A 24,903-nucleotide genomic window follows, 5' to 3' on the forward strand; every position below is an offset into this window, starting at 1 on the left:
GCTGGCCCTGCCCAGTTAAAACCCTTACGTACTGTAGAGGGGAATAAAGTCCCTGTCGTGCATATGAGAAATATGCTGGGGAAGAGGGTCTGGGTTACTTCTGCCTCTGGCAAGGGAAAACCCATTCGTGGGATTGCTTTTGCTCAAGGACCTGGGTGCACTTGGTGTGCAAAAGGATGGAGAATTCCGATGTGTACCTCAAGGGGACTTGATTTTGGGTGAAAATAGCCAATAAACTGAATTGCATGATGTTAATTGCTATATAATACTGTGTCATCACTTCTATGGTTGCTATATATCATATCAACAGTATTGCAGTAAGAATCACCCAGATTAATGAAAAATGAACTCCGATGAAACCGAGCAAAGTGCAACGATAGAACCGGACAAGCGCAGAGATAATGAGGCAGAACCGGCCTCAGCATGCAACAGTCCAACACCATACACCATCTCTCCTGCCCTGAAAGACTGTTATGATGGATGGAGCCCAAAGTCATGGACTAAATGAACTCGACGGACGTTTTAGAGGGATGGCCCATAGAGTAAGGGAATGATATCTATGTGTGTATATATCAAAAGGCAGGAAAAGTGGTGATGACTAATTGGAATGTATTGGAAAATGTGAGACCTGGGCATGACGTAGATGGTATAGAATAAGGGGTGGATACTGTCCTGGTTCCGGCTGGGACAGAGTTAACTTTCTTCCCAGTAGCTGGGGTTTGGGTTTGGTATGAGAGGAGCGTTGATGGCCCATTGATGTTTTGGTTGTTGCTGAGTGGGTGCTTGCACGGGGGACTTTTCGGCCCCCCCATGCTCTGCCAAGTGCAGGGGAAGCTGGAGGGGAGGGACACACATAGCTGGGGGGTTGACCCAGCTGGCCAATGCGGTATTCTATACCATGTGACATCATGCTCAGTATAAAAACTGGGGAGGGGCTCGCCCCCCTGTTCGCGACACACGGTCAGCGCTCGGTGAGCAGTTGCATTGTGCATCACCTGATTTGTATATTCTGCTATTGTTGTTGTTATCGTTGTTATTACTGTTCTACTTTGTTTTATTTCCATTATTAAACTGTTTTTATCTCAACCTGTGAGTTTTTCTACTTGTGCCCTCCCGATTCTCTCCGCCATCCTACCAGAGATGGGGGGTGAGCGAGCGGCTGCGTGGTGTTTAGTTGCTGGTGGGGTTAAACCACGACACAAGTTAAAAAAAAGTAACAAGTTTACTTAGTTCTTCATAACTGCAGCTAGATAGATATTTACAATTGATCGATGTTTTAAGGCCTTATTTCAAATAACATGGGTGCAGGAATTATCGCTCTTGCCCATGACCTGTGAGCTATCCCTCCAGTATTAGCTTCCCCAGGAATGTTCTCACCACACTCAAGCCGCGCTGGGTCGAATCATGTCTTCCCTGGCAGTTGGCATCAGGGGCATCCCTGCCGATGGCTGGGCTGTCAATCCGCCTGACAGCTGGCGGTAAGTCCGAGTCAACAGAGTGTGTGGCTTCTGTCTTTATTCCTTTCCTACACCCCGTGCTTGGCCCTTTCAAGCCAATCAAGCATAAACCCAATGCTCATGATGAGCATGACGAACATGAAGAAGTATCTCCCATGTTTTTTCTGCGCCTCCCTAACAAGACCTGCTAGACCTGCTGGACTAGAACCAGCTTAGATGCTTCTCTCTGTTCCTCAGTGTATCAGGGTCTATGCACAGAACCAGCTTTGTACCTCCTACAGATTTAATCTGCAACCAAATAACTCATCCATGTTAAATTGCAAATTGACGGCATCTAGAAGCTTCTAGACCAAATGCACCCAGAAACCACAATTGTTTCTTTCCCTCCCCACCTTCCCCCTACTTACTCAGTTTGAAAGTGCACTAAAGCGTGTTTGCTTGGGGTTGAAAAGCATGCTTTTTTTCAGAGGAAACCTGTAGATTTCGCAGTTTACACCCATCTGCTGAAGTAACTGCAGGTTCTTTATTTAGGGTCTTTTGCTACTACTTTCCTTTGGCATCAGCAGAGGCACCCGAAGGCTGCTGGAGTCATTGTGCACTGTGCACAGATGCAGCTTTATACCGGCACAGAACAATTCAACGTTGCATGCAGAGTCAGGACAGATGCAACATGCATACTCACAGAGCAATCTTGCATACTGCTGCCAAACCTTAAGCAGCCTTTCCAGGGATCCCTTCTGAACTTAAAGGTCTGCATTGCATGGGCCTATGCCCTGAGATGGCAATGCGGTTTGGAAAAGCAACTCTGGAAACACTGAACACGAGCCTGTGAGCCTCTTTCCTTTTACCTTCAGTGACCGGTTTTGCTACCGAAGGATCAAACATCAGGTTGAAGATGCAAAAGCATAACGTGCACAACAAGCAGGCGGCCGCTTTTCCCTCAGCCGCTCGGGGGGGGGATGTGTGTGTGCGCGATCTGGCCGCGGTTGCGCAGCCCCAGCTCGTCTTTTGGAGCCGACTGCGCTGAGGGCCGACTGCGGCAGGCAGGCAGGAGGGGCCGCTGTGCAGCAGCCCGCCCGCCCAGCGCCCAGGGCCCGTCGGGAAAGCGGGAGGAAAGAGGGGAAAGGAAAGTTCAAGAAGGGCCGGGAAGGCGCCGCGGGAGACGCCGCCCGAGGCGGGGAGCGCGCAGAGCTGCTCGGGGCGGCGGGGGAGCCGGTTTTAACGGCTTGCAGTGGAAGGCTCAACGTGTTTAACATTTTTGCTTTAGTTATTTATGCCCGAAGTGATTGACAAGGTCCTGGTCTGATTTTACATCATTGGAAGTTGCAAATGATTTGACCAAAAGTAGCACGCAGCCCGCGTTCGCACAGATGCCGAGTAAGCCCAGAACCTAGTCTGCTAATTCCTCTACACTTGCACTAATGCTCTTCATATTCAGAGGGGGCATCTCTATTTACTGATGCATCCCCAAATATTCCAGCAGCAGGTCGAGGCACAAAACGGTGCTACTTACCCCAATGGATTCGGACGGGCAAGTCACAGAGCTTACACCTTGTGCCCTAAGCATGTCTTCATCTTTCCCGGTCCAGGGTAACAAACCATTCTCAAGCACATGGTTTCTTACGGGATCCCCAGCCCGGCAACCTAAGGGATGCCCGAGCTCCCCGGGCTGCACGCTCGCTGCCAGCACGTTCCTTCCGTGCTTGTTTCTACTTTTCCTGTAATCGTCCACAAGCGCGTGGTGGGCGAATAGAAAACAAGCCCACGCATCTGCAAAGGGCTGCTGGTACTGAGGTGGCAGGAGGGTTAGTTGAGTAAAACTTCCCCAGGGCAGGGCAGGGCGGCTCCCCCGCGCTGCCGGGCCGGGCCGCCCTGCACCACCCGCGAGAGGAGGGCGCACCTGCCCCGCGCGCCCAGCGCTGTAAAAGCGCGCCCTCCCCGCTCTCGTTCATACACGCTTCTTCCTCTTCCTCTTCCTCTTCCTCCCCGCCGTGTAACGCCGCCAGGCGCTGCCCTCCCCCCGCCCCGCTGGCGATGACCTCTCCGCCCCCAGGGGCGACGCGCACTTTCACCCTGGCCCCTGGCACGGCCGGGCGCTGTGCGGCAGCCCGACGGCCTCTCTAGAAACTTCTCGGTCCCTCCCTCTCCCCTCCCCTTCCTCCTCCCTGCCGACCGGGGGCCGGCGCTGCGGCGAAAGCAGGAGGGAAGGAGGCGCGCGGCGCCCGCCCCCGCTCGCGCTGCTCGGAGCCGGAGGCGCAGCGAGTCGCTAGCCCCAGCCCGGCGGGAGGCCGGTGCCGACCCGAACCCCGACCCCGCGAGGCGGCCCTTCCCTACGCAGCGGTGGCAGGGGCAGGCGGGATGACGGCGGAGGAGATGAAAGCGGACGGGGCTCCCTTGGAGGGGGCGGACATCACCCCCAAGCGGGATGAGGGCGTCCTCAAGGTACCCGGCGGCTGCGGGCGGCCTCTCCCCCTCATCCTCCCGCACGGGCTCGGAGGCCGGTGGGGACGGCTCCACGCGCCAGCGCGGGGGGGGACCCCGGTCCCTCCTTGCCTGCGAGCGGTCGCTCCCCGGGCGCCCTGCCCCTGCCGGGGCCCGTTTTGTCCCCTGAGGGGAAGGGGACAAGGCCGTTGCCGGGCTGCTCGCCGCCCGGCAGGCTTGCGCTGTCCTGGCGATTAAACATTAGCTGCGGTGGCGCGCGGGGAGGGCGGGAGGCCGCCTCGGCTGCGCACGCGCTGCCCGCCCGCGGGGGCTCCCACGCGGCGGCGGCGCGAGGCGGCCGGCAGCTCCCCGCTCCCACCCCCCCGGCCGAGGCCAGCCGGGGCCCGAGCTGCTCGCTAGGAAACCCCGCGGTCACGGGGGGCTGCGGGGGGGAGAGGCGCTGCTCGCTAGGAAACGCCGCGGTCACGGGGGGCTGCGGGGGGGAGAGGCGCCTCTCGCTGCGTTCGGGCTTTTCCGCGGGGCGGGGGGGGGGCCGGGCCGCGCTCTCCGCCCGGCTCGCAGGGTGCGGCTCTGCCTGCCCGGCTTGTTTTGGGGGGGTAGGGGGTCCGGGTCTGCCCCCGAGCACGTGTTCGGGGGCTGGGAATTAAAGATGGTGCTTCGGCAGGGCACGTGCATTTCGTATTCGTTCATATCGGGTGCAAAGGAGTGCTGCGCTGCCTTGCTCGGCTTTAACACTCTGAAAATGGGGCGCTCCGTCTTGGTACGAGCAGCCTCTCAAACCTGAGCTGGTGCATTGTACACGTGGGCCTGATGTAAATGCACCCCGGCGGCAGGAGGCCGAAAGGCAGCCCGTTGGTTCAGCTTCAGTGGGAAAACTAACTATTAACAAACTGTAGGTGAGGTCGTTGGTAGAGCTGGCTGCAGGGCTGGCTGCGGTCGCAGTTTGTGCCGTGTACTGAGAATGCCGGTAGCCTGGCTTCATTCCTTTGTACTGGGAAATCAGTTGATAAGGGTAGCAGAATTTATACCATGAGGGGGAGTTGCGTGAACTTCCTCTGTGAGATATTTCCTATTTCCATATCTCTAGAAACTTCTTTAGACTCTCTGAAAAACTTTAACAATCATTAGAAGCATTTTTTAATCGCAGTGAAACTTCAGAGTTACAATATTCGGAAGAAGAAAAGCAGCACCATGGCAAAAATGAAATTCTGGTTTTAACCGTTAGAGCCTTCTGGTTTTAAATTCTGGGTTTGTCACAGAGGCACTGTCTCCAGCTCAGGAAAGGTATCAGGGACCAGATTGAAGATGTGTGGTTGGCTTCTATACACTGCTTTCCCATGTTTCCTGCTAACGTGCTTTGGTGGGAGTTTGTATTTTTTGCATGTACCACAGTATCAGGTTAGAGTTCTCACCTGTATGGCTGCCCAGGAAGCTGCCTGCAGGTCTCCCTGAGCATGGTAAAAGGCAGTGAGCGTCTGCCTACTCCATGCAGTACCCCGCTTTTGAGGATGGAGAAGCAGGAGGCGATTTTTTTAAAAGGAGAGGGGAGAAAATACTGGCAAAAGAACTGAGGTTGTGAAAACCTCAGAAAAGGTGAGACTGTGAATTGATAAGGCAAAAGACTGTTGAGGTCATGAAGTCCAGCCTTCATGGATTTTATTTTTCTAGTAATTGCCAGACTGTAGAATACACCCATTGAAATCAAGGGTCTAACTCTGAACTAATCTACATTAATTTTGTACTGGTATCATTGCACTGATTGCAGGGGAGGTTTTTTTTATTTGTTCATTAGCATTGTATCAGAATAGTATCCAGAGGTTTTCACCTGGTATTGCTGAATGTGCTTGCACTATTTCTAATCTAAGTAAAGTTTAGAAGTAAAAATATTTGCAGTCACAATATGAACAGAAAAAACAGGTTTCCCCATCTGAAAGGGAAATGTAAACCCTATGGAAAATAGGGTTGCCATATTGAGTATATGAAAAAAGTGAAACTTGAGTCTCTTGAAAATGAAATAAATGCAAACGAATAATATTGTATAAATACTGAAAGTAAGATATTCATTACTTTCATGTTGGATAACTTGGTATGACACTACAAGAATATGGCATTTGGAAAAGCTTAGTAAATTTCCATTAAATGCAGTTGTTATTTCAAAGTGACTTCAGATTGGCTGCTTTAAAATTACTAGTTTGGATCCACTTTTTTATATATATATCTAAGCATGATGTAGTTCAGGTTGTTTACCAGATTCATGTTGGTTTTGTATGTCTCTGTTCCCTTTTCTCAGAGAGTGGTTGCTTGAATTTTTGCCTTCCTTGGGGGAGAAATCAACACATTAGTTCTGTTATGCTAATAACTGGTGTAGTGAGGTGGTACAGGGTAAGAGGATGGTGTGCTGTGTGAGGACAGGCATCCCTTTTCGCACTGAGCATTCTCTTCCTAGGAAACTGAGCAGGTAGTATTTTTTTCTGTTTTGTTTTTCTTTCTCTTTTATGCATCCAGGGAGGTGCTTTCAGTGTGTTAAGAGTGACAGAAGCTGTCCACATTGCCTCAGCTTTGACTGGAGGGTGCTAGCATTTCGGTCGTATAGTCAGTTGCAGGGATGGTGGGAGGCAAAGTAGGAGATTGACAGTGGTTGGTTGCAAGAAGTTGAAATTTGGGAAGGAGACTCCCAAGGGTCTGCTTCCTTCAGTGAAAAATATGATTGGTGTAGAAGCATGACATTTTTATAGCTATTCTTTAAAGGAGGGATACCAATCCATACTTCTGTATAACTGCCCTTGAACAAATGTTTATCTTGTATGAGTAGTATGTTTTCCAGGTCTCTATAGGTGCAAGCAAATAGGGTCCTCCATTGGTTCCCTTTTGCCTAGCTAAAGTAATGCAGAGCTTTGGCTCGGACCTAGATGGTTGCAATCAGTATTGGAGAAAACTCAGATTTGGACTTAAGGAATCCTGTTACAGGCAAGACTTTATATCTTTGCCCTATGAGATATGTCAGTATTATTCCCTATTCTTATATACATTTCAAATGAACACCAGAGAGATTGGCCGATCTTGGTTTTTGTATAGTGTAGGTTTAGTTGATACTGGTCTTGCTAGCTAGGCTGGGGAACCTCTTGAGAAGAAAATCAAATCCTTGCAGCTGTATGTGAAATTGGGGTGCTGGCAATCTGTGTCAGAGTTGTGGGGAGACAAAATTAGTAGAATACAATAATTCCTAAGTGTTATTGTGGCTGCTAGACCTAACCTGCATTGGGGCAAGATTCTGTTAACCTTTGTTAAACTGTCTGGTTTAACTCGAGTAATCTCAGATTACATGTTAGAATAGACTTTGCATGGAAAGAACTAGCTTGTTTTCTTGTTTAAATGCTTTGCCTAGAACACTGAACGCAGGGGTAATGATAGAGTGGTGGTAAGGAAAGTGCTTGAATAAAGCAAAAAAACCCTGCCTAATGCTTTACCTGTTTAAGTTTCAATAACAGGTAAAATCTTATTGAGGAAAGGTAAGTGACATTGCTAACTATAGATGCAGAGATCTATAAGCTGCTGCCAACTGTTGCCAATTAAGTTCTCGTATCACAGCAGAGACGTCTTGAGGTTTCTGCATTTGCAACACTGCTAATCTGTAGACAGAATAGTCAATCCATATCCAGATAACTGAAGTAAACCTGCAAATCCTTTATCTACTGAAGATGATAACACATGCATCTAAGTAAATGGAATTAATGTCCAATAGGCAGACTTAGTTTTCATCATCTTAATGTTGCTTACTGTTTTTCTCAGGTTGTCAAGAGAGAAGGCAGTGGGACAGAGTCTCCAATGATAGGTGATAAAGTGACCGTCCATTACACAGGGTGGCTTCTTGATGGCACAAAATTTGACTCCAGTCTGGACAGGAGAGACAAATTTTCATTTGACTTGGGGAAAGGTAATATCTTGTGTTTGGTATTGATCAGTTTTGGTAGTAATTGCGGTGGGATTTCCTTGCATGTGTGGCTCCTTTGCACGTTAAAATTGCTATTTAAACTTGTTTTCAGAGCTTAAGGTTTATTCTCTTAGAATGGCCCAATCGAAATGGCTGTGAGATTTTTCTGCATGAGAAAACTGTGTAGCCCCCTGATGGGGCCTGCTGAAGAATTCATGGGCCTCAGACAAAGCACGCCAGGGGAGCAAATTTGCCCTGAAGCGTAGCGATAAAGGGTATTAAATAGCCAGAATATGCATTTTGTTGATTGTTTTTTTGGCAGAAGACTCAAATTCAGGAGTACTTAATTGTGATCAGATACTGGGACAGGGTGCACGGTGGCAGCTGTCAGCTGCAGCAGGATGAAACTTACTCTCTTTTTCCCTAAGTTCCTAAGTTAACCCCAAATATGAATCTTGAAGCAGTGTATCTCTTCATTATCAAAAGCCTTCATTTTTTGAATGCAAAAATCCAAACATCCTCGTTCCAGCAAATCTTACTACTCAATCTGAGTTTTTCCCTGGCAGTTGCATACCTGTTGCTTTTTTATTTGGGAGATAAATTCTGCAGTGTACTGAAATTTAAAATTATATAAAGTGTATCTATTAATACAAGACCAATAGAAAGGCTGCTTGATTGAGTTGAAAGGAGCAGCAAGTAGGAGAGCTTGAGTAAGAGATAGGATTTTGTTACTTGAGGTTCCAGCTTCTGTTCACTTTTGGCTTTAGAAGGAATACTACTTCTCCTGCTTTCCTCCCCGTTTCTGTTACAAGTGCATGTAACTTTTAGTTACCACTTGTGCTGCTCTTTGCCAACTGATAAAGTACAGAGAGAAAAGGCTGTTGTTTTGGATTGTTTTCAAAATACGAGCAGGCAATCTCTCACCCTAAGACCTTCCTCTTTGAAGAGTTTATTGTTATTTCCTCGCACTCGAGATTGTGCTAAGCACTTCACCCTGTGTGTGTTTAGATGACTTGTATTCTCTATAGGCAAGGAAGTAAGTGGAGGAAAAGAATCACTACACCTAGAATGAAGAAATTCAGCCAAATTTGGGTTCCCAGGTAGCTTTATAATTTGATCAGGGTTAAAATGGATGTACATAAATCAGAGTGAGCTCAAGTCTTTCAGTATTTCTGCTCTGTCATAGCTTTTGTATGCTAAAAGTGATGATGCTCAGTTTCACAGCTGATCATGTCTTTCATGTATGCCTAGCAATCATGTGATTGAAATTTGACTTGCATAGGTGAGGTGATCAAAGCATGGGACATTGCTGTGGCAACTATGAAGGTTGGTGAAATCTGTCGGATTACATGTAAACCAGAATACGCCTATGGCTCAGCTGGGAGCCCCCCAAAGATACCTCCCAACGCCACACTGATTTTTGAGGTAAGTGAGAGATGGTCACTAAAACTGTATGCTTGAAAAACAAACAAAAATCATATTTCACTGTAGAAAATGTGTGATGTAATATCCTGTCAAAACAGGAATGTTAGTTTTTCTAAAGAGAGAAATATGGTCACTTAGGGTAGTGTGGGCAAAGCACAGAGTTCTAGTCTGGCTGCTACTGATCTGCAGTGGCTCAGGTTCCCTTATTTTGGAGTTTTTAGAATACTTGAATGTTTTCCAGTGTTCATAGTTTTAATTCTACAGTTATGGAATGATTCACTGTAGGAGAGTGCAGGTGGGGGCAGGGCAGGGAGGACTATCTCAGTGGTGGACTCTGAAGTAGTTGAAAAAATGAAATCTTTAATCCTCTTTCCATTTCATAAGACTCAAAGTAATGATACTTATGTTAAACATGAGGTTTTCAACAACAGAAACAGCAATTAATGTCCTCAGTAATATATTTTTCATACTTTTTTACGGTTTTTTTTGCAATGTTAGCACAATCTTTTATGAGCTATTAGGGGGAGAAAAGAGATAATTACCCCATATAAACTGCTAGAACATAAAGTGTATTTGAACAGCCCTGCAACTATGATCTGTTTTCTGTAGAGCTGAGCATTTTGATAAGCCTTAAAACACCATAAGAACAGTTTGGATTGAGGTTGCTTGTTGATTACCAAAGTCAGTCTGTGGATCCAGGCTACACTGGTCAATCTTACCATCGTAGAAAGTCGTTTGTACACCCTTGGTCCCTGTGACAGATTCAAGAGTCTTGAGTTTGGTGTCTGGAACGCTAGTTTTACAATTCACATGGACAGTTGGTCTCCTCGGAGGTGAACGGCATGTCTTGGTGAGCATGGAGCCAATTAGTATGGGTATTTCTTAACCTTACCAGCAGGGGACAGGATTTGTTTCTTAGTGATCTTCAAGGCATCTCCTCCCCCCCCTTTCCAAAAGGGGATGGAAATAGCAGCTGTCTCTTGTGTATTATTTCAGTAGTGAGAGTGGTTGCTCAGAATGCTGACTCGTGTTTGATTTTTCCATAGAGGATGATATTAAAGCTGTTCCTGGAGCATGGTCTGACGAATAGTCTAAACAGTGTTTTGGGAGGATATATTTTTCTTATTGTTGGAACAGTTCAATTTTCCAAGAAATACTTTAAAATTCATTGTACCTGAGAGAGGCAGATGGACTCTTTTTAAGTGTGATTTTTAAAATTACTTCGTTCTAAAATACTTAATCAATGGAATGGACTCCTACGTTGGGGGCATAAGGAAAGTTTTTAAGCTCTGATGATTGCACTGAGATTGAATGTTTTATCTAATACCTGAGAAAGGTAAAAACAGCTCATGGAATAGGGACTGAAAGCCTATTTAGATTTTAATGGAAACAATGAGCATCTGTTAAGAAGGGTAAATTAAACATAGATATTGTATTTGTATTACGTTTGGATAGTGTATTTGCATTTCTTTTTTCCATGAACTTGTGAGTAATAGCATTAAAGACGTATTTTGTGCCGAAGGATTCAAAAAATACTGCCAGCAGGTAGTACTCCAGGCCACTAAGGGATGAGAACTTACTCATTTCGAGTATGTCAAAATTAATGCTAGCATTTCTGCAGTTGACTGTTGAAAAGTAATACCTTGTAAAGCTGTTCTTAAACAGCGTTTTTTAATATGTGAATCTGAAGATACTCATGGCTTATTTATATTGGGTCAAACTACACATGCTGGAATGCTGTGTGCTTTGCACAAATGCAAGTGATACTAAGTGTAATATAGGGCAGGATTGGAGGGGGAGATAAAAACACTAACACATATTTACTGTGTTCTGACCTGACAGTTCAAATGCAAACTCTACTGTTTTTTCTTTCCCTACCCCTCCACCTTTTTCTACTCACTTCATTTTGGTTGAGGGAAAGAAAAAACAAACAGAACTGTAGATGTTTAGCTTCTCTGCTTTTTACATCTATGTGCAGTGTCTCAAAGCCCAAGACTTTCTACCTTGGCAGCATGATAAAACATTCTTAAGGGCTTAGCACTAGTACCCAGGATGCTACATCGTTGTCCTGCAACAAGAGATAATACCTAACCTTTTGATAAATAAAAGCAGTAACTGCAAGATGAGATTTGTTTCATCAGACTACTACTGAGTCTGTCTGATACAGTCATCCAGATGCTTCACTTGCCACTAGGTTTTTCTTAATCGTGCCAGTCTGACCTCTCCATCTTCTAGGTACTGTTTAGATAAAAGTAGTGTTTCATTCATGACCCTTCATATCCCCTAATGCCTGCCTGAGCAGTAATGTTAGAGGAGAAAAGGGAGAAAGAAAGAAAAGCACTGAAGCTGCCTATGATGGTTTTGTGCTTCCCTAACAAAATGGCCTGCAGATGACTGGCTACAATAAATAAGCAGTGCTGGTTTTGTCCTGCATTGGGGTGGTGGGGTAGAACCTAGATCCAGAAAGTTTTCCTAAGTTTTTTTTAGGTAGGAGTGATTTCTGACTAGTATGACTCTCAGGCACTTAATCTTCTAAGTTCCCACTTTCTTCAGTCTTGCTCTATGTTTCCTTTTTATTATTTAAAACAATGTCAGCAATGTCAGCATGGTTCCTTTGCAAGTGCCATCACCATACCAAAATTTTGTAGCATTGCCTTAAAAAGGACCCTCTAAAACTTACATTAAAAGATTATGTAGCTGTGTCATCACCACATCATCATTTGGTTATGACCTGAAATAATGGATGTCTTATGGGTTGGTTTTCTGTTTTTTGGTTTTGGTTTGTTTTTCTTCCTCATGATTGCTTTTGCTGAGCAATATAAATAGATAGATTCCATTGAATACTGTTGTTCAGGTTTAAAAAAAAAAAGTCATCAGTGGGATGTTCTGGAGTGGTTTGGCTTGTTTCAGACGGACTGAAGAGAAAGACCAGAATATTGTTTGGTTTTAGGTATCCATCAAAATATAAAGTGGAAGTACTCTTTGTGCCTGTGAATATTCAATTCCTTTTGCATTCCAGGTATCTTAAGTCCAGTGTCATGAACTTCCACAGCATTAGCCCTGAACTTTTTTTTTCCCCCAAAATGAGGTACTTGGTCTGAACAATGCTGACTATAACGGCTTGCTCTTTTGTGCTATTTTTACTATTGTTTTACTCAAACATAGGATAGCAAAAGATTTTTTTTTCTTCATTTCATAGCAGCAACAACAAATATCTTTTGTGACTAGACTATTTTTCCATCTTGTCATGGTACTCCCACTTCAAACTATGATTTGCATTAGAGACTTGGGAGGACATGTGAAGATCCAGGCTGGATAACTATCTCCTACATTAACACCAGCTCTTAAAAATTCTAAACAATTTGTTGCAGCAAAAAGTTTAGATTAAAGGTGGGCCAGATCATGGTTTTGTTGTTTTATCATTCATCTGGAAGTAATTTTTTTCTGAAATGATCCCACAGTACACAACGATAAGGCAAGACTAGAGAGGAAAACATAATGAGTAAAAAGAGAACACTAACTCTGTTTAGGCATGCAAGGGAGAATGACACAGAAGTTTTGAAACTATTGTCCTGTGGCCCAAGAGTAAGGAGGATGAAGAAACAGGTGGGGAGTAGCTGAAGTCTGAAAAGATATTCTTGTATTTTTTTTAATATTGCAGGACAAGCATTTGGAATCAGTTTGGGCTCCATTCCAAGCACTTTAAAGTTGATCTGAATTTGACCATAGATGGAATTAAGGGTATAATCAGGACTTAAGGATAAGGATTGCATCTCTATATTTACTTTTCCTGCACCTTTTGTCCTTGCATTACTTGCAAACCTCCCTGGCCCTTGCATGACACAACTGGCGATTCTATTCGACTGAGAGGGTGTCACAGCTGCTGATCAGTGTGGTAGCACTGCAAAGGGGCTAATTCTTCCTGGCTTAATGTGTTCAAAAGGTATTTTCGCTCATACTAAAAAACCAAAGAAAACCTTAAGCCCAAAAACTGCAATCCATACCTCTGCCTGCAGACGTTAGCAAAAATACTATTAAAGAAGCCAATAGAATTTTTTTTTGCAGTAGTCCCTAAGCATTGTGGCTCATGTAAGCTTTATTCAGAAGCCAGGTTCACAGTCCTTTCAATTAAAGGATCTAATTTCTAGTATTGGGAGACTAAGATTGCTGGAGAAAAAAAGCTGTAAAGGCCTGAATATAATCTGAAACTCTTCAGTAGGTTTCCATCCAGTATCTACTGAATACAGCATCTTCATAGCCTTGGCTGTCTAATATCTTACAGGACATTAAGATAGTGGCTTCCTGAACAGCTATAGTTTCAAAGATCTCTGGAGAACAAATTCTGTGAGTTGCTGAATTGATGTGATGAGAATAAATGCAAGGTTTTTCTTCCTTCCACAGATAGAACTTTTTGAGTTTAAGGGGGAGGACCTCACTGATGATGAAGATGGTGGCATCATCCGAAGAATCCGTAAAAAAGGGGAAGGCTACTCCAAGCCCAATGAGGGTGCAATTGTAGAGAGTAAGTATGTTACACAAATAGTAAATGGGTTTACCATGTGGGAGGGCAGAACCTTTTTCCCAATCTCCAACTCCTTGCCCTGAGAGAGAGGAGTATGTGGCTTCTCTTTCCTTTACCAAGTAACTTAACAACCTAGAGTAAGCTTTCATTCCCTTATTTCTAGTGGGGTTTACATTTTCCAACAGCAACTGTGTTCTCCAGAGATACTGAATCTGATAAAGTGCTTATCTGATCACAGAAGGCAGATGAGTCTAATAAAGTATTTCCGTTTGCTGAGGAACAGGAGGGGAAGTATTCTGGCACTTGTTGGAGTGCGGGGAAAAAAACAAAACAAAAAAACCAACAAATATATAGATGAACAAAAAAAAAGGGTTTATTAAGTTTAGCAGGAGAAGTTCTATTTGCTGCCAGTAGCCACCATACATAGGTAGCTGTTCAAAGAGAAAAGATGTTTAGGAGGAGGCTTTGGCACTCCCTGTGTTACCTGTGCTACCCGCCCCTTACCATACATGGATATCTTCTGATTTTTCTCTGGGTTGTTCTGTTTTTTGTTACCAGTCCAGTTTGAAGGCCGATATGGAGATCGTGTTTTTGACAGGCGAGAATTGCGATTTGAGATCGGAGAAGGTGACAACTATGATCTTCCTCATGGACTGGAGAAAGCAATTCAAAAAATGGAGAAATCGGAGGAATCTGTATTCTATCTCAAACCCAAGTATGCTGTTTCTGATCTTTTGATACTTAAAGGGCTTATACTAAGCATTTGGCAAGAATGCATTTGTTATAATGCCTCTCAGCTTTTTTCAGTGCTGTAGTAAAAACTTGATCAGCGCCAAAAATTTAATGTGTGAGAAGTACGAAGCTAAGATCACTTTGCCACTAGGTTGTGAAGTAGTAGCACTCCAAAAGACATTTACTTAAGTCTCTACACTTTTGATCTCGGTGAATATTAAAAAAAAAAAAAAAATTGTTGCTTTGTAACTTACATTTTTGTAGTCCCTCTTAACAAAACAGTACTTGCTGTGCAGCAGTGTATATAAAGATACCTAAAGAACAGCCTCAGTATAGGAAAAGAGCTGATGAACCTTCTGAGCAGCCTGATGTGACCAGAAAGCTAGGTCTTAGGTGATGTGGTTAGTAAAGAGTATCAGAAATCCTTTGTCGGTAGAAAACGTTCACTGGTATTCTGAAAGCCTTTTGGAAAAAGACCTTCAAGATTCCTGTAAGATACAAGGCAGAGTTATATCCAAATCTTGGACCATCATGAGAACTCTCTGAGACTAAGAACAGCTAACTGAGATGTATGACTGCTCAATATTGTAACCTTAAACAGTCTTGGATATAAGCAGAATTTTCTCTTTACAGTGAGGACACATCTGAAACAAGTGGAGCTTGCACTGATTGTTTCCATCAAACTTCAACTCATTTCAGTTTTTATTTTTAAGTTTTTTAAACTGGAACTGAAGCTGATGGGAGAAGAAAAGCAAAGCAATCTGATCTTCAGGGTTTTCCTGCTAATATGCAGCTTCTTACTGAAGTTGCAGCGCAGAACCTTTCTATAGGCATTTACTGTTAATCAGCTGATTGGCCATGTGTGAAGTGTGTGGCTCTTCACTTAAGCTCTGTATTTATCATTGCCTTTGCTTTTCTGAGAATAGTAGTAAAATACAGGTGCTCTGAACGAAACATCCAGTCTCACACCATGAATATAAAGCAAGATGTGTATAACTTGAAAGTATTTTTTTTTTCCTTGATGGAGAGATAACTTGCTTTTCCTTCAAATAAGCTAAAAAAAAAAAAAGAATAGGAACTGGTAACCTAGAGATTACAGAAATTAACCCCAGGTTTCTCCAGCTTTCTTCTACCTTGTGCTTGCTAATTTTAGAATAGTACCCAGAATTCTTCAAGCCTTTGTCTTGTAATAATGCCGTATAGGCATCCCAGATTTGCATGGGGTTTTTGCCTCCAGCTTCCTATGTAGTGAATACAGCTGGCTGGATAGTTTTGGAACTCTTACCTTTTGTTTCTTTTCCTCGGCCCTCCCCTACCCCCATCTTACAGCTATGGTTTTGGAAGTGCTGGGAAGGAGAAATTTCAGATCCCTCCAGATGCAGAGCTACAGTATGAAGTGAAACTCAAAAGCTTTGAAAAGGTAGGAATGAGAGGTGAAGTCCCAAAGAGATTGAGAGGTGGGGGAAGAAGTGTGAGTGCAGCTTAAACAAGGATGATGGAATCCTTGAATGTTGATCTGAAATAGGGAAGCCACTGTTGTCAGAGATGATGACACACTGGGAGCTCTTGGCCGAAATTGTCCTTGTTCCTACTGTATCCCTGTCTGTTGCTGTCAGTGTCTCTCCTGCTCTAGCCCAGTTTTCAGTAGCAGTGCAAAACTCTGCTTTGCCAAACCTATCTCTACCATACTGTTAGTGGGAAGCAGCATAGCCACTTGGTTTCCCCAGAAGTTGTATCATTGACTTGAACTGTTCCTGTTTGGGTAGGCTAAGGAGTCTTGGGAAATGAACACAGATGAGAAGCTGGAACAAAGCTGCATTGTGAAGGAGAGAGGCACTCAGTACTTCAAGGTAAATTACAGTCCCCAAGTAATAATAGCATTTCTTAGTCCATGTCCTGAGCTGATAATGATGATTACAGTTTCTGCCATTTCAACGTAGTGTTCATGGTATTCTCTGTGATGTTTTACAGGGAGGACTGGAGGGGAAGATGTCTTTTTTTTTTTAAAAAAAAAAAAAAATGGCAAGCCTCAGAGTTGGACTGCCCAAAGAACTAACTCTGCAGGGGAGTTAGTTCTCTCTGTCAGAGCTGTTTGCTGTACCTACAGATAACTTTGGGACATAGTAGCAAGGTTACGGTATTTAAGTTCCTACTGTGGGATAATGCTGTGAATGAACAGCATTCATTTGGGTAGAGATGTGTGGAGAAGCTGTTTCAAACAACTGGACCAGCTAAAGGCAGACTTTCCCATTATCTTTACGACACGGCAATAGTTGCGCTGTTTTGAAAAATGCCCCATCTTCCTTGTTTTGTATCAAAAGTTGAATATAAGGTGGGAGTTGAGAGTGAAGTATCAATGCTGGCCTATACCCCTAGCTTTAGTGGGGGAACCAGTAGGTATTCCTAAAGATTTCTGTTCCTATGAGGAATGGCTTTCAGCAGTAGTATATTTTTGATGGTAGAAGTTATTTTCTGATTACTTTGAATTACTTTTTCCAGATCTATTGCTCAAGGTAAGCAGAAGGGGCAAGAGGGAGATAAAAGTTACTGTGATGAGCTGTGTGGTAATTGAACTGCCTTGCTTACAGGAGGGGAAATACAAACGGGCAGCATTACAGTATAAGAAGATTGTGTCATGGCTGGAGCATGAATCGGGACTCTCCGATGAGGAGGATACGAAAGCCAAAAGCTTGAGGCTTGCTGCCCACCTTAATCTAGCTATGTGCCATCTCAAGCTGAAGGAATACTCCCAGGCTTTGGAGAACTGCAACAAGGTAGTAAGGGTTTATTTATTCTTAAGCTGCACAAGCAAGCTGACTTGTTTATCTCTTGCTTTAACAATTTGAGGGATACCAGGCCATGTGGTGTTTGGCCTTTCTTATCAGCTGGCAGAACAGGTTATTTTCATAATTATTGTCCTTTGAATATCTTCTAATAACTTGCTGCTACATTGAGAATATTCAAGTATTTAGAAATTAGAAACACTGAAATGTGGTGAAGGTAGTCATGTTGGCAAAGGTCCTTCAGAGAGCTGGAATAGAGCCAGGACTAAATCTTAGACTTGCTGGTTTTCTGTCAAATAGCCTACTATATTCAGTCCTCTTTGTACTTACTTCTACTGTATTCAACTCACCTTATTAGTAAGCCCTGACAAGACTCATAAATCTAGAAACTGTACCTTCTCATGTAGCAGTCTTTGGTGTTCTGACTGTGTATTATTTCAAAAGAAGAAAAATTATTCTTGAATGTGGTTTTGTTTTGTTTTACTAATGCAGGCACTCGAGTTGGATAGCAACAATGAAAAAGGCCTCTTCCGGCGTGGAGAAGCACACTTGGCTGTCAATGACTTTGAATTGGCCAGGGGAGATTTCCAGAAAGTGATACAACTTTATCCAAGTAACAAAGCTGCCAAAGTGCAACTGGTAACTTGTCAGCAAAAAATACGGGAGCAGCACGAGAAAGAGAAAAAGATGTATGCCAACATGTTCCAAAGGCTTGCAGACAAAGACTTAAAGGTAAGTAACACTACTCTGGAAGGCAGTAAGAGGTGGTGTCATGTGTTAAACAAAGAATAGTGTTTTAGGTATTCAGGTTGCTTCTTAGTACAGATAAATATAGTGGGAGAACAGTTGAGTAGCTTCCTCTGGGGGGGGAAAACTGGAAATAGCCAGCAGTCAAAATGATAGGCCATCTTGCTTGATCAAGACAACTAGCAGTACCACGCGTTGCACAGAATGCTTTTACTTATTTCAACTGATTTTGCAACAGACCAGTGTTAATCAGAAAGCAATTGAAGTGATGAGATGCAAACTTGATAACGTTCAAGAACTGAAAAAAGCGCCTGTTCTCCTTGAACTAATCTTCTAAAGAACAGTCTGTTCTGGTGCCTGGGTGGCCCATCTACTGAGACCTTCTCTCTGTCGTACAGGTGCTGAGCACAGCCTTGCTTCTTGCAGAGACATTAAGATGTGGTTGATGCTCTCCATCTCAGACATCACAGAATGATTAGGAAGTGTCAGAATTTAGACTGTCTGAAGATTCACTATTCTGCTGTATGGATGGTTTTCCTACTAAGCTTTCACTAGAATGTTAGTAAATACTAGTTCAGTAAACACTGGCAATACTTGAATGCAGGTTATAACAAGGTTGTATCAGCTAGCAAGAAACATTCAGAGTTACTGGTGAGAATCACATATCCTAAGAAAATGTTCTGTTTGTTTTCCTTAAATCTGATGGTCCAGAAGGACTAGGTAAACCTGTAACTTCCAAGACAAATCTGGGATTTATATAATCAGACTCAAATTTTCTCAGTAACATTGGGGAGTGCAGAAGCTTGCATCTTGTGAGGTTATTTTCACAGATCTTTGTGTCCACCTTCCCAGAATATGCATGGAGAATCTAAAAAATTGTCAGATATTGATATGTCCATTTCCTGTGGTTAACTGTGTCAGTGAGTCTATCCAGGGGCCCACTGTCCTCAAGATGAGTGTATCCTGACAATTGAGCCATCTAAGACTGTCGGCTGACAATTTCCTATGTGAAACATTTCACAAACCTCTCTTTCTCCCCCTCCCCCAATCTTTCAAAATGGGATCTATCTGAAATCAATTTATCTCCCAGAGACAATGGGAGATGTATTCCATTCTTCGTCTCTTTCTCTGCTAAAGTAGTCATATAGTAAGCATAGGGTAATCACCCCTCACTGGATTGTTGGGTGGGTAAGCTGTTGTTTGTGGCTTTTTGGTTGTGGGTTGTGGTTTTTTGGTGTTTTTTTTTCCCCTCTTCAAAGAATAGCAGTAGTTCGTGGATTTCATTCTGCTTCTCGTGGAGGAGTGTAAACAAACACATAAATGCAAACATTCCCCACTGATTCTGCAAGGAAAGTGTCATTGTCCATGTAGTTACTTATCTGGCTAAAGCAGCCTGATTCAACAGTCCTTGCGTATTGAAGCCTGGAAGAAAGTATTCTGTCCTTTTAGACATTGTCATGTATAGCCATGCAGTACCTTAATTTTTGGTAGGCTTTAATGAAAGATCTCAGGAAGATAAAGATACAGCAACTAAACTAGAATGATTTCATTGTTGGGCATCTTCACTTTTGAAATTGCAGATTTTAATTGCCAGCTGTCAGGCTCTGCTGTGCAGGTTCCTTTCAGCTAGCACAGCTGCTGGCAATCTGGCTTCCTCTGCTAGGTGTGGGACACAGTGAGATCTGCTGTTCAGAGAGGAAGAGTGGATTGCTGAAACAAGCTATACCCACTAAAAATACGAAAGGGCTGCCTTCGTGCTTTTCAAAATGTACACCTCAGCCCCTGAGACGGGTAGCTGGTGGAGTTGTATTCTTGGCAAAAGGCGGACTCACAGTCTTTGCATTACAGACTGTTCAGGATACTGCAAAGGCGTGGCACTTAGTTCCAGTTTTCCCATCTACTTTGGATAGAATCAGCTTATAGAGTCATAGAATCATTTAGGTTGGATCTTAAGATCATTGAGTCCAACCATTAACCTGGCACTGCCAAGTCCACCACTAAACCACATCCCTAAAGCGCCACGTCTACACATCTTTTAAATACCTCCAGGGATGGTGACTCAACCACTTCCCTGGGCAGCCTGTTCCAATGCTTGACCACTCTTCCAGTAAAGAAGTTTTTCCTAATGTCCAATCTAAACCTCCCTTGGCACTTGAGGCCTATCGCTAGTTACTTGGGAGAAAAGACCAACACCCACCTCACTACAACCTCCTTTCAGGTAGTTGTAGAGAGCAGTAAGGTCTCCCCTGAGCCTCCTCTTCTCCAAACTAAACAGTCCCAATTCCCTCAGCCACTCCTCATAAGACTTGTGCTCCAGACCCTTCACCAGCTTCGTTGCCCTTCCCTGGACACGCTCCAGCACCTCAATGTCCTTCTTGTAGTGAGGGGCCCAAAACTGAAAGCAGTATTCGGGGTGCGGCCTCACCAGTGCCAAGTACAGGGGCATGATCACCTCCTTACTCCTGCTGGCCACACTACTTCTGATACAGGCCAGGATGCCGTTGGCCTGGTTCATTCTTATCAATAGTTAGATGATCTTGGGAATGTGCATGTGTTTACATTGTTTTTTCTCGGAGCCATCTGGCCTAGTTCAAATGAATGTAGGATCGATGGAACATGGAACTGTAAACAAAAGATGCTTACTCCCTAGGTCAGTCTTGGGGATTTTTCTTGCAAGAAAACATGTTTTCCTGTTAATTTATTGATCATGTTGCTTTACTCTAGCTCCCAACAGGTTCTTTATTAGTGGTGGTGGGAGAAGTTCAAGAGTTCTGGAGAAGAGGGTTTGTTTACCCTCAAATGTCTTCTGATTGCTAAGAAGGCAGGTTGGACTATAGTTCTGAAATTCCTGACATCTGCGTGTCTTACGGTCTGTTGAAGTTCGACAGCCGCTTTTGCATCAGTAGTTCTTTTCATTAATTCAAATAGTTCACATATGTAAAGTGTGAATTTTTAAAGGTCACCTTATCTTAAGCCCAGGATTGCTAGATAACAGATTTTCTGTGGGGAGGAGACTTGACTTTCGTGTGCTTCACAGAACACTTCTAAGGATGAAAAAGGTTGACCTTTGATGGTTGGATGTTCTTTGGCTGTGGTTTCTTGTTGCGGCTAAGTTCATGTAACAATTTAAGGATTCTGCCCTGGTTCTTGTCTGGTTCTCATCTAACCTCACAATAAAACAGGTGGTTCAGGGTGCTAGGCTGACAGGTGCAATAGCAATTTCATTGCACTATCTTTTGAGATTAGCGGGACGGGACATTTCTATCTCCCTTTACTGTGTTTGAAAATCATTGCAAGGTCAGGATGTGCTGCTTATGTCCTATTGTAAAGACTGACCTCTGACCCTTACCACATGGCTCTCTGCCTTCCACATCTTTTTACGTGGACTGGAAGATACAGCAAGGAGAGGACTTTTAGAGCAGCCACCTTGTCAGATTAGATTTTCTTCCAGTTAAGCTCTTACAGAGGACACCCAAGTGACTGTTGTCGAGTTGAAGTCACTCGTTATGAAACTAATTGTCCAACAAAGCTATTTCTTTGTATCTTGAGTCCAAGTGTGCCTCATACAAGTTGGGGGTGGGGGCAGGGCATGGGAATTGCTGAAATTGAATTGCATTGAAGTTGAAGCAGGATAAAAGCAGCAAGCTTCCTAAATGAATTACAGTTTGTGGGAGAACACTTTCTTGAAGTGTTACATGGCAAGCGTGTGCACGCCACGTTATGAATCATAACCATCCAAGACCAGTATTATTTCTCAGCCTCCTTTAAACTGCTCCTGGTTTCTTAGATGCAGAAAAAATGCAAAGAAACTTGTGATTTCTCTTGGCTGAAGGTCCTAATATCTTAATTCAGTCTTGCAGGGAGACCAGGTATCCTAGTGGTAAGAATCAAACAATGTTTGTGGTATTGTTTGCAAATGCTAGCAATTTTGTATAACAAAGGAATGTATTTTCTCTGTCTTTATTTAGTCAGCTGCTACTCTTCAGACCAGCCACACTGAAGATGAAGAAATGAAAGATGAGCAGAATGGAGTTGAAGATAAATCGGAAGTTGACACAGAAGCATAAAAACAAACCCTATTCCATTAGTTTTGTAAATGAAAGAATTTCCAGTGAATTAGACCTTTATTTTTCTACCTGGTTGGACAGTGGCTTCAGGGGAGCAGAGGCTGAAGCCACCATGCCACAGTCAGTTACAGCTTTATATGTCTGTTAAAGAAGCTGAGTGGCAGCATAAATCTGGTTTAATCCTAGGGACTTTATTTATTCATTCAGCCTCTGTTACTGTTTGGGTTCTGTCTGGATTTACTCTGCTTGGTTTATTTGCATTTTGCCATTGGTGTTTGTCTCTTTCTGGTTCCAGCTCACTCTAATCCCAGGTTCTGCTTCCTAAATTTATTTCCTTGATTTCTTTCAAGTAATCAGCCTTTTCCAGGAGTCCTCTCATGAGACTTGAGAACAAATTGGCGCTCCCAGTTCTTCTGCCTTGGCATTGTCCCCTTCCCCCGTGTTCAGTAGGGAGTCCCTTCCATTCAGTGTTGTAACCTTTCTTGTATGCCTCCTCTTTGCAAATTGCTGAAGGTGAAGACTGTGAAGTCGCATCTTAAGTAATAAAGCTCCAATTAAACTCAAGAAAACAGAACTTTTCGTGGGTTTTTATTGGAATTTGCACACAGTGAAGAGAATTTACTGTCCTATGTCGTTTGTTCATTGCCATAGAAAATTCTCACAATAATCGATATAGTATTTACCCATATATTTGCAAAAGGAAAAAATACGTTGCTGAAAATTGTACAAAAAGCAAGTCTGTAACCTATGCATAGAGCTTATTTTCTGTTCATATTGATACCTTCCTCCTCACCCTCCACATTGTAAAACTGGACCAGAAAAGAAATCATTTATTTATACCTGAAAGTGACTGGCTTTGAAGAGAAAATAAGTGATAATGGTTTAACACATTACAAATACTTCTAATTCCTAATGAACTACAGACTTCTGAGTGATTCTAATGTCTGCTTATCCCCATCTCACAAGAAAGCTATTACTTGATACTCTGCTTCTTTCTGCAGTATGTTGTGTGTCTTGTTGGAGGGCAGGTGTGCTTTGTTTGTGTGCAGGCATGGAACATAGTACTCAAACTCACCTTCTCTGTTTATCCTGTTACATAGTGTTAAACTCAGCATTTCCACTGTCCTGTTCTGAGACCCTCTAGCAGCAGGGACACCTTTTTGCCTGCTCTGCAGGAGGAAGCTAGATAATTGTTCGTTTCGGATACAAAAATTGATTTTTTGCAGTGAGGAAGATGTCTTTCCATGGCATGGGATGGGCTGGAGTTGTGTGTATATTGCAGAGAGTATCCCTGTTTTAACATGAATGACACTTGAAATCTTAGTTTGAATTCCTGGTCTCCTTTGCTGAGACAGAAGTACTGTCTAAGCACTTATTCATGGGGTTCTTGCGGGCTGGGAGGTTGCCAGTACCGGTTGCACTGACATGGTGGGTCAAGACAAGAAGTTCCCCACCTGCTGCTGGGTTGGAGCTAGCTTGGGGAGCTGTGAACAACTGCATGGCTCTCTGCATGGTGTAGCAATGCCCTGAGCTTCAGTGGGGTGGCAGAGGGATAGGAGAAGAGGCAGGATAAAGTGCTTGGTAGGTCATCACGTTTAAGGAAACGCTGATTTGATTTGCTTAGCAAAATCTTAGATTTGCCAGGTAATGCAGGTGCTTTTCATGAGTTCTGACTCTCTCAGTAGTATCAGCGCTGTGTATGTGAAAACTGGTTCACCTTGTACCAAAGCATGACTACCTCTAAGAGGAACATTGCAGACAGCTTACCACAAGGTGTGAGGAATGTCTGTCAACTGAAGTTACAAGAGGGGATTTCCAGACACAGAAGAAGAGTAAGGGGAGCAGGAATGTCAAGCAACAATTCCTTTTCTCCAGCAAGGAAATACCTTGATTTGTTGGGAATTATTACTGGAAATACGAGGCCCTGTGGCTGAAACTCTTGTTGTGAAAGCAAGCGTAGGGCCAAGTCCTAATGATAAATTTCTAATTCTTGAACAACAGTTTTCAGAAATCTCCCACAGGGATGACAGTTCTTCAACATGTTTTTGAAAGCAAAAAGTGAGGTTATTTCTGTAGAGCATCTAAGAAATTCCTGGAGTCAATGGTGGATATGTTAAGTGCGAGCAATCTTGAAAGTACCATTTTGCCCTCATTGTTACTACATAACAAACTGAAACATTTAAGAATGTAAATCTACTAAGGACACTAAACATGCCCTATTCAGGCAGCTGAAAGGAGGTTCTGTGCTGTCTTTGAAAATAGGTCTAATTTCCAGCAGAAGATGGCATACTAGTGTTTATAAGTGAGGTCATGCATGTAAACTTCAAATATAAACTATTCGTTATGTCCTTGTAGAAAAATGCTTAAAATAAACAATTACAATACTGACTTTGTAAACCACATACATCTGTCTCTCTCAATTTATACATCCTTCATCCTGTGCGGTGTTCATGTAATAGTACAGTATCACTGAAGTAACAGAAGTGTCCTGGTTCACTATCATCTGTGGAAGTGGAAACGACCGATCTTTGCCCAAGCCGCAACACAAGCACGAGGGAACGGCTCGGTGCAGTGGGATGTATGACCGTGCACTCGGCTCTGACCGGGAATTAAACGGCTCGTTTGCAGAGGGCGGTAGGGAAGTGGTTTCGCTGTTAGGAGGAGCTGGATCCCGTAAAACGGCAGCCAGGCTCCCCGGCCGCGGCGCGGGGCTGGCGCGGAGCCTGCGGCCTGCGAGGCCGTCGCTCTGCCCGCTGTTCCCGCTCGGCAAGCGGCGGCCGGGGCGCCGAGACTGCGG

At 43.8% G+C, this 24,903-nt stretch overlaps 2 protein-coding genes across 6 annotated transcripts in view; one reads left to right on the forward strand and one right to left on the reverse strand.

Annotated features, from left to right (window-relative positions):
* TCAF2 (TRPM8 channel associated factor 2) overlaps positions 1-3,439 on the reverse strand; it is a 28,019-nt gene extending 24,580 nt beyond the window's left edge. For 4 of the 5 annotated variants that reach the window (XM_075163737.1, XM_075163758.1, XM_075163748.1 and 1 more), the window contains exon 1: positions 2,971-3,439. The gene's annotated coding sequence lies outside the window, so the exon portion shown is untranslated. The remainder of the gene's footprint in view (positions 1-2,970) is intronic. The other variant, XM_075163766.1, reaches the window with a different exon arrangement.
* Positions 3,440-3,492: 53 nt separating this feature from the next.
* FKBP4 (FKBP prolyl isomerase 4) lies at positions 3,493-24,510 on the forward strand. Its single transcript, XM_075163780.1, has 10 exons — positions 3,493-3,899; positions 7,689-7,833; positions 9,113-9,255; positions 13,657-13,777; positions 14,336-14,492; positions 15,839-15,929; positions 16,276-16,359; positions 17,098-17,283; positions 17,785-18,024; positions 22,008-24,510. Exons 1-10 carry the CDS (start codon positions 3,816-3,818, stop codon positions 22,104-22,106), a joined length of 1,350 nt encoding a protein of 449 aa, XP_075019881.1. The 5' UTR covers positions 3,493-3,815; the 3' UTR covers positions 22,107-24,510.
* The last annotated feature ends 393 nt before the right edge of the window (positions 24,511-24,903 follow it).

The sequence above is a fragment of the Calonectris borealis genome, chromosome 1 (assembly GCF_964195595.1).
Source record: "Calonectris borealis chromosome 1, bCalBor7.hap1.2, whole genome shotgun sequence".
NCBI classification, from domain to species: Eukaryota; Metazoa; Chordata; class Aves; order Procellariiformes; family Procellariidae; genus Calonectris; species Calonectris borealis.